The 13960-nt window shown below is 46.7% G+C and overlaps 1 protein-coding gene and 2 pseudogenes across 1 annotated transcript; 2 read left to right on the top strand and 1 right to left on the bottom strand.

Moving 5' to 3' along the window:
* Positions 1–3967, top strand: part of LOC111828982 — a 7121-nt pseudogene extending 3154 nt beyond the window's left edge.
* An 18-nt stretch (positions 3968–3985) lies between these two features.
* Positions 3986–5518, top strand: LOC111828983 (protein MLP1 homolog). Its single transcript, XM_023777579.1, has 2 exons — positions 3986–4546; positions 4628–5518. Exons 1-2 carry the CDS (start codon positions 3986–3988, stop codon positions 5516–5518), a joined length of 1452 nt encoding a protein of 483 aa, XP_023633347.1.
* A 325-nt stretch (positions 5519–5843) lies between these two features.
* Positions 5844–9141, bottom strand: LOC111828984 (annotated as a pseudogene).
* Between the last annotated feature and the right edge of the window lie 4819 nt (positions 9142–13960).

The following is a 13960-nucleotide window of genomic DNA, read 5'->3' on the forward strand; positions in this document are numbered from 1 at the left end:
GTTGTTTAAAAATATGAGAAAGATCTAACGGGGTAAAGTTGTCCATATGATCCCAAACATCTGACACTTTTACATGAATCTATATCTTCAAATGTGTGTTTGTATCCCAAAACGGCCCGTTTTATTCCAAAGCAACCTAAAACCTGTTATGACTCTATAATGAACTAAAACACTCTAAAAACACACTTTGACTCAATAAAAGTTATAAAATAAAAGAGAAAATAAAGATTTAAAACCCATAAAAACACAATATATCAGCAAGCTGTGAAGTAAACCAATGTAGCCACTTCTTTTAACCATACAGAGATTCTAGCTATTCATGAAGCCAATCCCGAGTTTGTATGGGTATGCTTAGTCGTATAACATATACGGATAGAGTAGTGTATATTTGAAAGGAAAGAAGCTCCAACGGTTATGTATGAAGACAATATTGCATGCATCATACAACTGAAGGAATGATATATTAAAGGTGATAGAATGAAACACATCTTACCAAAGTTCTTTTTCACACATGAACTTTAAGGGAATGGAGATGTTAATGTTCACTTATTCACCAAGGCTAGTTTCAAGAAATTAGTTCATCTTCTTTGATTATGTCGTCTCAAGCATCTTGATTAAATGCACTCATTAGGGGGAGTAAATACGATGCACTCTTTATCGCTTAAACATGATTTCTTCGACTAGGTTTTCCTAGTTAAATTTTTAATGAGGCAACATCTTACGCGCATTTACAACTATTCAATTATAATGGACATCCAAGGGGAAGTATTATGTATGATTTAGTGGATGCCCATTAACCTAATTTCTAGAATGTTCTAGACTTAGTTATTCCTTAAGTTTTAATTGTTTACCAAATTGTATTCCTATATATACTATCTCTTATTAATGGAATGTGAAGACAGTTTTCCCCTAAATATATTTTTATATAACTATCGTAAATGTTTTCCTTAATAGACGGCCTAGAATCCATTCAAGCATCCTCCTAGTTGACGTAATGTCTGCTTGAACGCTTTTAGGAGTCCAGATTATATAAAACCACCTAAACTACCGCATAGCTCACATTTGGGATGCTTGGTCGCTATATGCGTATAGAATCCGCCTAAGCTCCGTGTAGGTCGCATTTTAGAGCATTAATTTTCTGTATGTTTAGTGTCTCATCAAGAACATAAAACAGTAAAAACAAAAAAACAACATATTGTACTAATATGTCGTACTATTTGCTCAGATTTGGGAGAAAAAAAAACTCAACTAAATTCGCCAAATTCATGTTCTATTAGATTCGCCAATTTCATACACCGAAGAAGTAAGAAAATGTGAAACAACTTGCAAATTTCAAAAAAAAAGAATAGCCATGGTTTTCGTGGATGAAACTTGCTTGCCAAGACTCCTCCTGCAATAAAACCCCATAATATATATTTATATCCTGAAGAATCAAAACATATGACGTTAACACTTAAAAGTGTGATCCTTTATAAAAACCACAAAGACTATATAAACTGACCTCCCCCATTTGTAGAAGTAAAATGGCCTCTTAGAATCTCCAACGCCACAATAAGATGATTCTTGTGGAGATTCTTCTACCCATTTGCATAGAACACATAAGTTTATGAGTCTTCCGACAACGAAGCAAACAACGAATATGAGCGGTGAAACTCAACCTCAAAGTCATGTTTCAAATTATCATACTCAACCAATTAGCTCTAACCCATATAGTTATGGTCACGGGAGAAGACTTTTGGCGGTTTTCATTTGGCACCTAAATAAATTAGGTTTGTTGGGCTCTCTTGGCTAAATAAATTAGGTTTGTTGGGCTCTCTTGGCCTTTTCCCCAAAATTTTGGTTTATTCAATTCGCTTTGATTGGTTACACTAAATCTAGGTCTTGTTTGATTTCAATTTTTAATGGCATTTCAAGATCTTCTAAGAAAATTTCTTCTTTTTAACAGTGTTTCAATATGGTTTCTTGTTAATGTTGGAATAAGTATGGACACAATCAAATCTATAATAAGAAATTGTGTTTTTTTATATTAATCTTCCATAGAACTACAACTTAATATTCAAAACTGTTAACCAGGAGAGAGCTAAAAGTAATGAATTACATGACATTAAAACTCATAGACTAAAAACTACCTAGGAAATAAAAACCGATACTACTACTGTAACGACCGGACAGTCAACTTTTTCAGTGGACCCCATGTTCATTCTCAACCCATGGTTTCACCTCTCGTAATGTGCCTCATGTACTTCCCAAGACAACAAAAACTTGCTTCTTTTATGGCTGAAATATATATTCCTTGTCATCATCCAATAATCCTAATGCATAGCAAGCATCTTTAAATTCTCCATAAAGAACTGTGGGAGTGGGATCCACGAACGGGAGATGGGACGAACTTGAGTGGGTTCCTGATTCCCTGTCCGAACTTGTAATAAGACTTGCTAAACGAGAGAAAAATTGCTTTAAGTTTTATTCAGTATTTTTAGTCAAAAATCCGACCCCCTTTACACTTAGTCTTTTTCCCTACTTATACTATTCTAACATGCACTTAATGACCAGCGGGCTTCGCTCCGTAAATCACGCTTTCCTCATCAAGGCTCCGCTTGACCCGCTGATAGCCCGTTTTGATTCTCTTTTCGAACTCTAGATTCCTTGACAGCACATGCCTAGCGGGCCGGGATCAGCTCCTTTAGTGGGCTTTGGTTCACAGCCCGGCAGCGAAGTAGGTCGTTAGCCCGGAATGACAGTTCCGGTACCCACAGTAAGCCCCCCAAGTCTTCCGAAGTGATTCAGTTCGGGAGACTTTAATGCGAGGTATTTAAAGAAACTCCGATTCCCAAGTTCGATATGATTGATTTGTATTTACTCGAGGTTGCCTTTTCGGATTACCGTGCCCCGGTTTTGCCGCTTCGGAATCCCTAAGCCGCTGGCTATAAAGGATGTGACCTTCTAGCTTCCCTAGGTAATCATTTGGTCGCCGCCGTCAAGTCTTTATAAAGGTAGAAATCCCTCTCCTTCACTTTATTTTACTTTTCGATTTTCACTCTACTTTTCTCTGTTTATTTTCGGACGAATTCTCTCGCCGTATTCGCTTTTTTCCGCCTCGCCTTCGTTCGATTCTCGGTTTACTCATGTCGCCGCCAAAGCAAACTCTGACGACCGGAGATACTTCTCTTTCCGGTCAATTCGGCCCGCATCCCAGGTCAACGATCAAGGAAGAAAACCCGGTGCACATCAAGTTCCTCTGCGGTCTCCCGTCTGAGGCGGAGCTTATCGCTCCGGGGAATGATCTATCACCGGAAGACCCCCCCTGGGTACTGTTGCGCCTACGAGATCTTTTTCTCGAGGTGCGGCCTATACTTTCCGCTGCCGGAGCTCCTGGTGAAGGCGATGTTCGCACTCGGCATCACCCTTCCCCAGCTATGCCCTAATTTCGTCCGAACTATCCTCTGACTCCAGACCCTAGCCGAGGAGCACGGCTACCTTATAACCTTTCAGGACATCCTCCATCTCTACACAATAAAAAGTGGCCGAACTAGAGGTACCTTCTACCTCAGTCCGCTGGCGGGGTTCCGGGTCTTCGATGACTTCCCCGAAAAGGACGAGCAGTACCGAAGCGACTACTTCTTCTTCCCAGTGAACCGAGACACCTTTGGCGATCTGCAAGAGCTGCTTGTTCCGCACTGGTCTCAGAAACCTGGTAGAACTGCGAGGAGATTAGCGAACTCTTTGTGATAACCTTAACAGCTCGGGATGCTAACTCATTTTGTGCTTTGTTTTTTCAGCTTCCCTTGACCGCGGGCTGTTGTCTCAGACCTACGCGGACTACTTCACCACGTTCGGTGGTGCTGAGACTGCTTGGGACTCCTTTACCTGCCCTCGGATCCGCGAGGCCGGCGCCCGTATTCGCACCCGATTTCTCACTGTCTCCTCCCCTCAGTCCGCTCCCCCCAAGATGAACTACCGCGAATAGAGAGCTCACAAGAAAAAGATGGAGCTGAAAGAGAAGGAGCTGAAGAAGAAGATGGTTGCCGCGTTAGCGGATGCCAAGATAAAAAACTCTTCGAAGGAGAAGTCCTCTAGTTCGGTTGCTCCCCCGGAGGGTGAAGGTCGCGAAGTGATCACACTTCCCGATAGCGACGTAAGCGCCGAGTCTCCCGCCGCTCGTCCAACTCCGGGAGATGGCCAGGCCAGTGAGCCGAAGAAACGGAAGGCCGTCGAACCTGCACGCCCGGTACGTGCAAGCTCAAGGCTCCGCACCGAGGAGAAGCCCGCTGAGACCCCTGCCTCGAAGGGATCTTTGCCTGCGACCCCGAGTCCTGCCGACCCGAAAGTGACCCCGAGGCGCGAACTTCCGTGTAACTTACCTACTAAGAGGCCTATATATTTTTTACTTAAACCTCCTTGGTCTAATACTACTACCTTGCTCGCAGCTCCGCCGAAATCCCTAGCCGACATGATGCGGAGCGTCAGCCGACCTGGAGCTCGGGTTCCTGCCTTTAAGGACATGTCCGTAAACAACCAGGAGGACTACTTACGCTTTGCTGAGAAAGTCGGCGAGATAAAACCCACTCTTTTTGTTTCGCTAATCCCAGTACCTGTACCTTTATAAACTTTTTTCTACCTTTGGCAGATGTTGTTCGAGTTTAACAGCTCGGTGGCTCATTACGAAGAGCAACTCTTCGTCAGTCCCTCAGCCAGCGAAATAGGGGTTTTACAGGCCCGGATCTCCGAACTCGAAAAGGAGGTGAAGAAGCTCAGGTCCTCGGAGGCCTCTAACCGTGCCGAAGTGGAGAAGGCGGTTAAATTCAACAAGAGGCTTAGAACCGTCGAGGGTGACCTGCAGATCGCCGAGTCATCCCTGGAGACTTGCCAGGATAAGCTCCAACTGGCCGGTGAGCTGTACCTAAAGGCGACCACTGCCGAAACGGAGGCGAAGCAAGAGCTTCAGGAGATCAAACTTCGGAATCAGCTTCTGGAAGCGGGTAACAGCTCTGAGATGGAGAGGGTAAGGAGAGAGGAGCGAAGGAAGACGCGGGCCGAGCTTCGGAGCACAATTGATCAGATCGGGGCCTATCTCTTGGAGCATGACCGCATGATTCCCCATGCAATCCGGGCTGCTGAGATCACCGCCAATCGAATGCAGGTGGAGGAGATCGAGAGGGGAGAAATCGCCGATCTGAAGGAGGAGCTTGAAACTCTGAAGGCTGACGAGCTAACTGCCCAACTCGAAGCCGAAAAGGTAAAGAATTTAACCTTCGACCCTACGTCCTTCACTGCTTTACTGGCAGACACTCCCCCCGAACTCGGGCCGGATCCTGCTCCTACCACCCTAATGATCGAGGAGCCCGCTACTGACCCCCCTGCTGTGCCGAACCAGGAACTGGAGGCGATCAAACCGGGCCTTAGCAAGGAGGTGCGCGAGATGTCCACCCCTGAGAGTGGTGGAGCTCTCGTAGGCAAACCGGCCGGCCCTTCGTCAGCTCGCTCCGGAGATTGTACCGCGGATCCTGAACTCAACTAACTTTCTGCTGGGGTTGTGTTGGTCTTTGACCCCCCTTTTGTTTAAACTATTTCCTATCGCTTCGCTTTTCATTAAGACTTATACTTGAGTGTTTTTTGACCACGGAGGTCACGCTCTTATGCTTTTGATTTCTGCTTAATTTGCTTTAATTTCAGCTATTGGTTATTGCTTACTTGCTTTGTTTTCAAGACACGGGAACTATTTTATTACCGCTTTTTTCGGAAAATAAATATTGCTAGCTGGACTCGACAAACCGAGCTGCCTACGTACCCGACTAGGGATCAAGCGCACCGTAGTTCGGTTACAAATGATAAATGCGTATTTCCTAAAAAGTGTGAAAAAGCTTAAGGTGCAAGGCATTCCACGACTTGGGCACTTGTTTCCCAGTCAGCTCCTCCAAGCGGAAGACCCCGCTACGCACTTCGGAAGTAATTCTATAAGGACCTTCCCAATTTATGCCGGGTTTCACGGCGTTAACCTCCTTTGTATTCTCATAAACCTTTTTTAACACAAGGTCACCTACGTTGAGTTCGCGGTTCCTGACCCTTGAGTTATAATACTTTGCGATCGTACTTTGGTAATGTTGTAAACGAACCAGAGCTCGATCGCGCTTTTCATCGATAAAATCTATGGCATCCCGAAGAGATTCTTCGTTTTCCTCGGGTATTTTGGGATTCAAAGTTACCCGGACTCCTGGCACAGCGAGCTCCGCCGGAACTACTGCCTCCATCCCATATACTAACGAAAAAGGGGTTTCATGCGTCGACCGTCGAGGTGTAGTTCGGATGGCCCACAACACGCCCTGCAGCTCTTCAGCCCATCGCCCTTTATACGAATCCAGCCGTTTTTTCAAATTAGCCAAGATTACTTTATTCATAGCTTCGGCCTGGCCGTTCCCCTGCGGGTAACGAGGCGTGGACTTGCTTAACCGAATCTTCCAATGGGCACAAAAAGCTTCGAATTGCTTCGATACGAACTGTGATCCATTATCGGTTACAATCTCGTATGGGAGTCCGTGACGGCAAATCACGTCTCTCCACACGAATTGCTGGACCTGAGTGCTCGTTACAGAGGAGTATGCACCCGCCTCCACCCATTTAGAGAAGTAGTCGGTAAGAACCAGTAGGAATCTTACTCCCCTTGTCGAGTTATGCAGTGGTCCTACTATATCCATCGACCACCTCATGAACGGGTACGGAGCCGAAATCGACGACATAAGTTCCGAAGGTAGGTGAATCGTTGGTGCGTGCTTCTGGCATTTTTCACAGTTCCTCACGTACTCTTCGCAGTCCGCCTTCATCGTCGGCCAAAAGAAACCATAACGCTTAACCTTGACCACCAGAGTCCGGGCCCCCGAGTGATCCCCGCTAGGTCCCTCATGGATCGCCCGCATTACTATCCTTGGTGATTCGCCGGCGATGCAGGTTAAGTACGGACCTCCGATGCTACGACGAAGTAGGCCCTCGTTGTGTAGGCAAAACTTGGCCGATATGATCTTAATCTTCCGAGCTTGCCACTTATCCGAGGGGAGCTCACCTCCCTTTAGGTAAGCCAGGATAGGAGCTCTCCAGTCCATTCCCTGGCTACCAATAGGGGACTCTGGTTCACTTCCAGATTTTTCCCCCCGGGTTCCTTGCTATAAGGAGTTCGGGCATCTGGGGTTCCGGATAATGCTTCGGACCTTTCCCCACTTTCAGGGGAAGAGAGATCCATAGGGACTGGAGCGTCCCTCCGAACTCTGACGGTCCTGGCAGGGACAACCGTCCTCTCGGGCACCGCCTCTCCCCTATCAAGTCGGCGTTGCATCGACCTAGTAAGGACATTTACCTCACTTAAGCAGATGCTGGGACATTCCAGGACCTCCACGGGGATAATTCGAGTAAACGTAGGGTCCGAAGTTGAAGCGAGGGATGCTAGCGAATCAGCAGCCGAATTCTCGGCCCTCGGAATCTTTACCAGTTCGAAGTGCTCGAACCGTTCGGCTAATTCTCTTGCTGCAGCTAAGTAAGCTTCCATGCGCCCGTCTTTTGCCTCGTATTCACCCGAAAACTGACTTGCCACCAACTGTGAATCACAAAAAGCACGGAGCTGTCGGACCCCGATTCCCGCGGCCAACCGGAGCCCAGCTAACAATGCTTCGTACTCGGCCTCGTTATTCGAGGCGTCAAATGCTAACCTAAACGACTGTTCAATCACTTCGTTAGAGGGTGCACGAAGTCTTACTCCGACACCGCTACCGTGTTTAGACGAGGCTCCATCCACGTGGAGGATCCAAGGTCCTTACACTTCCCCCTCTGCTCCGGCAATAGGCAATTCGACCAGGAAGTCGGCGAGTACCTGAGATTTAGCGGCGGTTCGAGCCCGGAACTCCAGATCATACTCACTAAGCTCGATTGCCCACTTCGCCATCCTTCCGGACTGGCTTGGGCTATGAAGAATAGTCCTCAAGGGTTGCGAAGTTAGGATCACGACCGTATGGGATTGGAAATACGGCCGAAGTTTCCTAGCCGAGGTAACCACGGCCAGGGCCAACTTTTCCATCATAGGATAACGTGCTTCGGCTCCCGTGAAGGTTTTACTTACGTAAAACACCGGCCTCTGGTCCCCCCTCTCCTCCCGAACCAACACCCCACTAACGGCGTGATCCGACACTGCGACATAAAGGAAGAGGGGTTCTCCGAGCTCGGGTTTAGCGAGGGCGGGGGGTTCAGACATATATCGTTTTAGTTGCCCGAACGCCTCCTCGCACTGTTTATCCCACCGGAACCTCCTATTGCCCTTCCGGAGGAGCTCGAAGAAAGGCAGACATTTGTCGGTGGATCTCGAGATGAATCTATTAAGTGCTGCGACTCTTCCATTCAGGCGCTGCACCTCGCAAAGGTTCCGTGGCGACGTCATTGACAAGAAAGCATTAATTTGCCTCGGGTTCGCCTCAATCCCTCTTTCGGTCACAATGTAGCCTAAGAACTCCCCCGAAGGAACTGCGAATGTGCACTTGGTGGGATTCAATTTCATACCGAACTTATTGAGGATCGCGAAGCAATCCTCGAGATGCCCGACGTGCTGACTGGAGTTCATCGACTTCACCAGCATATCGTCAATGTACACCTCCATCGTTTTTCCCAATAACTCGGCGAACATCCTGTTAACCAATCGTTGGTAGGTCGCCCCGCGTTCTTTAATCCAAATGGCATTACTTTGTAGCAAAAGGTTCCCCGATCCGTAATAAAAGACGTCTTCTCTTGGTCGTCGGGGTGCATCATGATTTGGTTATAGCCTGAAAAAGCGTCCATGAACGTGAGTAGTTCGTGCCCCGAGGTGGACTCCACCAGTCGGTCAATATGCGGGAGAGGGAAACTATCCTTAGGGCACGCCTTATTTAGATCAGTAAAGTCAACACAAACCCGTGATTTGCCATTTTTCTTCTTGACAACCACCGTATTCGCCAACCATTCTGGGTACTGGACTTCTCGGATAAGCCCAGCTTCGAGTAATCGGTCCACCTCGGCATTTACTACGTCAGCCCGCTCTTTTCCCAACTTCCTACGCTTCTGCCGAACTGGCTTGAAGGCCGGGTCGACATTGAGCTCGTGTGTTATCACGTTGGTATTGATACCAACCATTTCTTTCACCTCCCATGCGAAGGTTGACTTATTCCGGCGTAAGAAGCTGACCAACTCCTCTTTAACTTCCGGGGACAAACCCGCCCCAATTTTAACTTTCTGCTCGGGGAACAACTCATTCAACTCTATTTCCTCGTAGAGGTCGCCGCTAATCTTGCCCTTCATCGGGTTCTTGGCGCCCCCGAGCTGTGGTTGCTATTGGACCAATAGCTTGTGTCCGGCTAGATATCAGCTCCTAGCTACGCGCTGACTGCCCAAGATTTCGTGGACTCCGCTCGGCGTTGTAAACTTGACGCACTGGTGGTAAGTAGACGGGACTGCCTTCATTTGGTATAACCACGGAGTCCCTATAATGGCGTTGTAAGCTGCAGGTCGATCGAAGACAGTGAACTCTATTATTTTAGACGTCCCTTGCACGGCAACCGGGAGGGTTATGGTCCCCAAAGACATTGAGGTCTCGCTGGTAAACGATACCAGAGGAGCCGGAGGTCCGGTAATATGACTCTTATCGATCCCCATCCTGACGAGTGTGTCCAGGAAGATTAGGTCTACCGAGCTCCCTGTATCGACCAATATCCTGCACATTTCGTGGTTCGCTACATCCAAAGTAATGACCCGAGCGTCATCGTGGGGGGAGTCTAGGTCCTCAGTCTCCTTCTCAGAAAAAGTTATCTCGGGGTAAACTTCGCACGTTTTCTGCCTCTTCGAAACTGACTCATTCAGTTTCCTCTCGTGATCTTTTATGGCTCTAATGGAGTTCCGGAACATCCTGGACCCCCCCCATAATCACGTCAATACGCTTCTTCGTTCCTTGGGGGATCTCTTCAATAAGGGCCTTAGGCTTCTTTGCCGGAGGAAGCTCCTCCTCCTCAGGAGCCACTTCAGCCACGAGCTGGACAGCGTTTTGCGCTTGATCGAGCTCATCAATTGTTATATCTGGCATCCCCCCGCTGACGAATCTCTCCGCAAGCAGGTGCATTAGCTTTTTGCAGTTCCTGGTAGCATGTCCAGCGACCTTGTGGAGTTCGCAGAAGGAGTCATCGTCCTGCTCCTCTCGGATCCATTTATTGGTGGGTGAGGCCCCGTTCCTACCTCGTGGTCCGAACCCTGACTTCGATAGCCCCCCTTTCGGACCTCCCTTCTGGTGATCCACCGCGAAGGTGCCCGGCCCCGGCCTTTGACCCTGCGAACTCCGCCGGGCTCCTTGATCGAAGCTCGGCTTGGGACTCACCTTGTCCTTCTTCGCAAGCGCGGCTTTTTCCTCTTCCGCCACTATCCAGTTCGAGTCTCGATGAAGGGCATCCTGGATATTGGATGGACGATTACCGTCAACTCTTCCCGGAGCCGGGATTCATGCCACAAACCGTTCTTGAGGGCGGACAAAGCAGCCGAATCGGAGAGTCCTGGGATCTGGACCATTATCTCTTTGAACTTTGTGATATAAGACCGAAGTGAGTCGTTTGGTCCCTGACTTAGATTCCACAAATGAGCGTCGGTCACCCCAACTCCTATGAAACTAGAATACTGTTTCACGAATGTCGTGGAGAGCTGGGTAAAGCTATCGATCGTGCCTTCCTGAAGCGAAGCGAACCACAGGAGGGCTGGTCCGACAAACGTTTCAGCGAAGAGCTTGCAATACCCTGCGTCCTCCTCATGAGACTCCAAATCTACCCTTCCCACCGTAAGGAGGAAAGTATGGAGGTGAACCTTAGGGTCCCCTTTCCCCTCGTAGCTGAGAAACTTGACTTTTCGCGCATCCTTAATACGCATTGTTGAAATTCTAAGCGAGAAAGGAGTTCGATTCGACTCCTCGATAACCCGGTCAATGTCCGGAGCAGAGCTCGTCGCATGATGGACCTTTGACTGCATGGCCCGGATTTCGTTCTGGAGGAATGAAATTTCGGGGTTGGGCACAACCACCCCCGCATGCCGAGGTGGAGTGCGGATATGACCAGGCGTGGAGTTCCTACTCGCAGGAGGGGGAGTTTCCCGACCGGAGTCTGAAATGGCCGCCCTCTGCGGGAGCGCTGACATCGACAGACCAGCCTCCCTTGGCTGATCTCCGGAGTCTGAAATGGCCGCCCGCTCCCCCGAGATGCTGTTGGTAACGTCCCTCCAAAGTCCAGCACCCGGGGCCTGCGGAACGTAGTGCCAACAGATGTTCCCTCCATGAGCGCATCCACCTGAGCCGCGTAGGCATTATGGGCGCTGGAAAGCTCGGAGACGGTCTCGGACAGGGCGGCCACCTGAGCGGTGGACCGCTCTTCGAAACCTCCGAGCTTCTCCGAGAGTGCAGCTGTAGCCGACTGCTGCTGCTCCGTCTTACCAGATAAATCCTGTAGTAATTTTTGAATAGAATTGAGAGTTACCTGGCTGTCATCACTCGACATCTTGCTAGGCTGATGATTGGAGGTCAGAAACAAGGAAACGGTGGGTTAGGGAATAAGGGTCCCCACAGACGGCGCCAAAATGTGGGAGTGGGATCCACGAACGGGAGATGGGACGAACTTGAGTGGGTTCCTGATTCCCTGTCCGAACTTGTAATAATACTTGCTAAACGAGAGAAAAATTGCTTTAAGTTTTATTCAGTATTTTTAGTCAAAAATCCGACCCCCTTTACACTTAGTCTTTTTCCCTACTTATACTATTCTAACATGCACTTAATGACCAGCGGGCTTCGCTCCGTAAATCACGCTTTCCTCATCAAGGCTCCGCTTGACCCGCTGATAGCCCGTTTTGATTCTCTTTTCGAACTCTAGATTCCTTGACAGCACATGCCTAGCGGGCCGGGATCAGCTCCTTTAGTGGGCTTTGGTTCACAGCCCGGCAGCGAAGTAGGTCGTTAGCCCGGAATGCCAGTTCTGGTACCCACAAGAACCCCGTTTACCGTTTTCAAGAATTCGAAGCTGGTCGCACCTGGAATTTTATCAAGCAAAACTCTTAAGTAGTAAGCATCCCATATAGAAGGTGGTACGTACGTAATCCTTCCTATTGTAAAACGTTTTCTTTTCCTTGATCTCAGATTCCACATTTTTTCTTTTTTATACCATGCATAAGCGGTCGGAAATTCGGCATACGTTAACTTCCTAGCTTCAGGGTCAAGTCTATTGCATTCCATCCATGCTAATAATTTTCCTCCTCCATTTGTTGAGCTTGACATAACATTTTCTATTGGATCATCCTCATTATAAATAACCAATTCCTAGCCAGGAAGATGGACGGGCAGTTTTCCAACAGGCGTTGTACGATAACATATCGGGGAAGCTAATATTCTCCATGTAGCTTCGCATGCTGATACATATCTACAGAAACACATGATTTAAGTATAATAGTGTTACCTTGAACATCAATATGTTTAAATATAATAGAGTTATAATTTTACTATACCTACCTGCAGTTAAATTATTGTTTTATTTCATTTTCTTCATCCTCTTCTCCTACAGATACTATGATATAATCTGGTCATTCGCTGATATATTTGAAAAGATGTTTTATTGAACGTGACTGATTGCACCACTCTACATTTATGTGAGCACGATAACGTATTGACAATTATTAATTATACGGAATATGTTATAAATCATAGTGGATTGTCATAACAAGCTAGCCCAGTAATGCCCGACCCATGTCAAGCCCGGTCCAGCCCAATGTTATGGAGGTGTAACCTATTCCTAGTTGTATTAGGGTTTACTTGTAACCTCCCTGTATGAACCTATATATATATGGCTCTAAGCTAATGAATAAAGTATCCCAGTTCCCTATCTATTCTCTCTAGTATATAACACGTTATCAGCACGATTCTTTAAACCCTAAAAGCTAAAGCTAAAATCGCCCCTAAACCTTAAACCTAAAAGATCTCGGCGTACTGTTCATCTCGGTACTATTCATCACGATACTGTTCATCGGCAACACTGTTCACCGCCGGTACTGTTCATCGCGGCTCGTTGCAGAAGCTTGAGTTACTGAGGTCTTTAGCTACCGGTCCAAATCCATTCAGAATTCAATAGGTGTTCAAGAGGTAAACAACATGAATCCTAAAACCATTGTTTCATGTTTACAAACTTAAAACCATAAAATCTTGAACATGTGATTGTTGTTTGAAGTACTTTCATATGATTTTACAAAACCCCATGAATATGAGATTGTTGTTTAAAGTACTTTTCACATGCAAATATGAAACCCTAAAACATGTGATTGTTGTTTGTACTGCTTTTCATGCGATATTTTGAAACCGTAAAATATGAGATTGTTCTTTGAACTACTTTTCATGTAACCCTAAAATCGATTATAAACTTGTTTCTCATATGGATTGTTGCTTGTTTATATTAATATGAATTTATGAAATCCTAATATATGATTAACATGAAAATCGAATATGAATGCATGATCGCCCTAATATTTTTCTAAAATAAAATCGATCAATGCTTGAGCACCTAGAACTGCATGATAAATTCTAAAGTATTAAGATCATGAAATTATATGCTTGAATTGCATGATGGGTGTTTGATCTTATAGAAATCGCATGCTAGGATGCTTGTTTAAAATCGTATGAATACATGATGAATATGAATGTCATTTGACATGATGAGATTATAAAACCATGAGATATGGGATCATGAGGTACAAGATATGAGAATCATAAGACAGTGCATCGACCTTGTCCGGGATGATTGTTCGGAGAAAAGGGGACGCGGCTCGGCGAGTTTATACTCGTCTGAACTGATGCGCGGACTACCTCTCTACCGAGCGATTGGAACGGGCAACGGTAATAAAAGGTTTATAATGAAACCTAATCATAAGCATTTTTCCTTCTTTTCAG

The sequence above is a fragment of the Capsella rubella genome, unplaced genomic scaffold (genome assembly GCF_000375325.1).
Source record: "Capsella rubella cultivar Monte Gargano unplaced genomic scaffold, Caprub1_0 scaffold_8, whole genome shotgun sequence".
NCBI lineage: Eukaryota > Viridiplantae > Streptophyta > Magnoliopsida > Brassicales > Brassicaceae > Capsella > Capsella rubella.